At 47.3% G+C, this 4,007-nt stretch overlaps 1 gene segment (V, D, J or C); it reads left to right on the top strand.

Annotated features, from left to right (window-relative positions):
* The first annotated feature begins 2,695 nt into the window (after positions 1-2,695).
* Positions 2,696-3,358, top strand: LOC130542579 (immunoglobulin lambda variable 5-37-like). The segment is given in 2 exon segments: positions 2,696-2,756; positions 2,877-3,358. Coding segments are annotated over 2 exon segments (528 nt in total).
* Positions 3,359-4,007: the final 649 nt, after the last annotated feature.

The raw sequence follows: 4,007 nt of genomic DNA on the forward strand, positions 1-4,007 counted from the left end.
AATAAATATTACACATAATAAATTTGTATATAATATATAAGCATTCTATAAACATAAATTGTGTACAATATATTATGTTTATATTACATATATCATTATTTTATGCATACTCTGAGAAATATAAATATCAGGTATGATATAAAATACTATATATTATTTATAAATCTTACATGTTGCATGTTGCATATACATATCATATATTATAAGTTATATATTTAAGTCCTATAAGGCTAGGGACCTGCTCCCAGAGAATGGATAAACTGGAAAGGGTTTGAGCTCCCTATCTGGGGGAAGGGATGCAGGACCTGGTTTCCTTTGAAACAGCATGGGGGGTTTCACCAGGGATTTGTTGTCTTTGATGTGGTTAGACTATTTCCTGGCCTGGTAGAGACTGTCAATTTTTGCATTCCCTTTGTCCCTTTAAAATCTTTAACTACTGGACTTGTTTTTTGTTTGTTTGTTTTTGGTTTTTGGTCTTTTTTAAATTTTTTTTTCATTTTGTCTTAATTCTGACACTTCTGAGGAAGATCTGTATGATGTGTGCTAAGAAAGTAGAGCCACTAGGGCAGAGATCGCAGAAAATAGTTGGGGACCTAAAATGTGTCAGGAAAGCTGCATCTCATCCCCTCCCTGTCCTGGGGACCCCTCGCTTTTTCTGCTCACACATGGACCCATTGATGGGACTCCTTGGTACTGTAGCCCCTCAGCATGGTCCTTCAGACATGAAAAGCACAATCCAAGGACAGCTCTCCCCTGGGACAACCAGCATCTCCATAGAGCCCCCAGGAGTTGGGTGCAGGGGCGGGGGGACTCTCCGTTCCCTCCAACTTTGTGAGGGGCTCCTAGGCCCTGGGTTCTTCTCCCGCATCCAGTTTTCCAATCCTTGTGCTCACCACTGGCTCCAGACTTTGCCAGCAGGACAGGATTGTTCTGACCCAGATGCCTTGAGAAGGCCTGAGATAGGTTCCAGGGTTGGCTCAGGGCTCCATTTAAGGTCAGAGAGCCTGGCTGATTACTGTGACCCCCCAGTTTATTCATGATGAAATATACAAGAAATTCATTAGTTCTGAAACTGTCATGATTTTAGTTGCTATTTCTAAGTAACATGATATCGGCCACGAATTTCTATATTTTATGGTGACTTATGGAAGCTGACATTGCATTTTTCAGATATGTCAAATATTCTTTCTAATTCTTCCTTTTTCCTTAAGTTTTAGGTCCTCCTTATCTTCAAATTTGATGTATACAAAATTGCATACTTTTCTGCAGTGTATCAAGGAATCTTTTGATAAATAGACACAAATTGACTGAGTAGGAACCTTTCTGTGACGTAAGTTGGGCTTTCAAACACAGAATTTGAGAAAGGCAGACAGCAATTGTGCCCATTATATGAAATAGACAACGTAGAGGCCGTTCTGAAATGAAGAAAAATCATATTTTATTTAATCCTGTGATGAACACTGAACTGACACATGTGGATCTTCCTTAAATGTGTGTTTAAAAATGAATGAGAGAATGAATGAATGAATGAATGAATGAATGAATGAATGATGTTGCAGACTAAGCCCTCAGGTAGGAGGATGCTGTAACATCCACATCCTTGCTTTGGGGGAGGGAAGGCATCTATCAGCCCTGGTTGTCTGTGAGTGTTTCCACACCTCTGCACAGCTCATACATGGACTCTATGTGACACGGGGACAACAGACCCATCACCAGCCCTCCACCCGCTCTCCCACCTGACCTCACCTGTGTCACTCTAGGCATCCCCGTCTCTGTGAGCATCTCCCTCCATCCACCTGACACTCTGGACCATCCTTCCCTCTCTCACAGTCCAGGCTCCAGTCATCTCCCTGTGTCCCACCTGGGGACACAAGCCATTTCACCCTTCCCTGTTTCCTTGGCTGTCATCTTCCTCTGGCCACCCCCCTCCCATGGCCCCTTCAAGTCTCCCTGTCCCAAATTCTATCCTAAGACTTCCCATGAAGCTAATTCTCTAATGAGCAGGAGTGAGAACAGGCACAGTTGGGATTACAAATCTCACAGTAGATGGAGGGGAGGTCACGGGATGGCACTGCACTGCTCCCTGCTAGATGCCCAGGCCCTGCTCTGTCCCCAAAACACCAGCAGCCTCATCAGAGTTTGCTCTGCCCTCTCAGTCCTGCTCAGGAAGGACCCAGCAATCCCAAGCTCTGTGTCCTCCTCTGTGAAGGTGTGTGTCCCCTCCATGAAGGGTCACTCTCACATGGTGGGAACAGGAATCTGAGAAGCAGGTGAAGAAGAGGCTTGGAGAAGGGAGATTCTTCCAGAGACCAGCAGTGGGTGCTGCGAGATGCTGTCTGAGGGTTTATGCAGGCTAGGGGCTCCCAGCTGGGCAGTCCTTCACTGCCAGGAGGTCCTGGGGCTGGGCTTCTTGCTTTCAGTGGGAACTGAGCAGTCATGTCCTTTCTGGGGCTGAACAAGTCCCTGGACCTGGGCCTGTGTGTGGTCCCAACAGTTGCTTCCTCCAGGCCCACCAGGGGGAAACTAGTCCATCCATCAGGAAGTCTCCCTGTCCAAGGTCCACAGACTTGTATGAGCACAGGAGGGAGAAGCAGGTGTGGGTCCCATTTGCATAAGCAGCCCCTCCTCTGTGAGGCCCTTGGACAGGGGATAAGACAGGCCAGGGGCAGCCCAGCCTCAGCTCTGTGGGCTAAGAAGGGGCTGTGTCACCATGGCCTGGAGCCCTGTCCTCCTCGTGCTCCTGTGTCACTGCACAGGTAGGGACAGGCCCCAGGGCAAGAGGGTGGCCCCCCCCAGCTGAGTCAGATCCCTCTGGTTCAGCTCATCAACCACATGCACCCTATCCCTTCTCTTCATTCTGATGTGTCTGTTTGCAGGTTCCCTGTCACAGCCTGTGCTGACCCAGCCGCCCTCCCTCTCTGCATCTCTGGGAACAACGGCCAGACTCACCTGCGGCCTGAGCAGGGACATCAGTGTTGGCAGCTATAACATATACTGGTACCAGCAGCAGCCAGGGAGCCCTCCCCGATATTTCCTGTACTACTACTCAGACTCAGACAAGGAGCTGGGACCTGGTGTCCCCAGTCGAGTCTCTGGATCCAAAGATGCCTCCACTAATACAGCAATTCTGCTCATCTCCGGGCTGCAGGCTGAGGACGAGGCTGACTATTACTGTGCTGTATATCATGGCAGTGGGAGCAGCTACACTTACCCACAGTGTCTCAGACAACGAGGAAGTGAGACAAAAACCCGTCCAACAACAGGTCTTGTCTCTGAGACTCTTTTACTGAGAAACTGCTGTGGGGCTTCTTGTAAGGCGAATGCCCATGGTGCTAAGCACAGTGAAAGAGACAGATGACGGGCGGGGTGGGACAAAGTTCTGGGGCCAGAGGTTCTAAGCTGTGACACATGTATTGATGTGGTTAATCCCTTCACTGGTGACAGCAATAGAACCTATTCCCCGGGCATTCTGGCAGGAAATGGGGCCCTGCTGGAACTCTGTCCTTTCCTTACACACAGTACCCATGGAGCCTCCAAAATGAGTTATGAAAGGGGAGGCAGCTGAACCAACGTGGACAACATGGATGAACCTCCTCGAGTAGAAGGTGTCATCTGCTAGCCGGAAGTTACGGTGGTGAAGGTGGTGTCTTGGCACTAGGCAGGGAGACATCAGATATGGCAAAACAAGGTTAATATTATAAGGAGAGATCTGAATAAAAGATCTTTGATAGTTGACCTTTGATAATTTTCCTCCAGTCCAAGAGTTTAAAACAATCACTAAAGGAAAGAGATAATTTAAAGCACCAATTTGAGCATTCATGTCAGGTAGAAACCCAGAAGTATTTTGTGGTAATCTGGACTGTATACACAGCATTGTTCTTATGCTATCACATATTTCACCTTGTATAGCAGTTAAAAACATCTAACATCACTCTGTTCTGTAGAGTATCACTTAGGGCTTTGACCATGTATTCAAGTGTTTCCATGTGTCAAACGACATTCTCCAG

The sequence above is a fragment of the Ursus arctos genome, unplaced genomic scaffold, assembly GCF_023065955.2.
Source record: "Ursus arctos isolate Adak ecotype North America unplaced genomic scaffold, UrsArc2.0 scaffold_39, whole genome shotgun sequence".
Taxonomy (NCBI): domain Eukaryota; kingdom Metazoa; phylum Chordata; class Mammalia; order Carnivora; family Ursidae; genus Ursus; species Ursus arctos.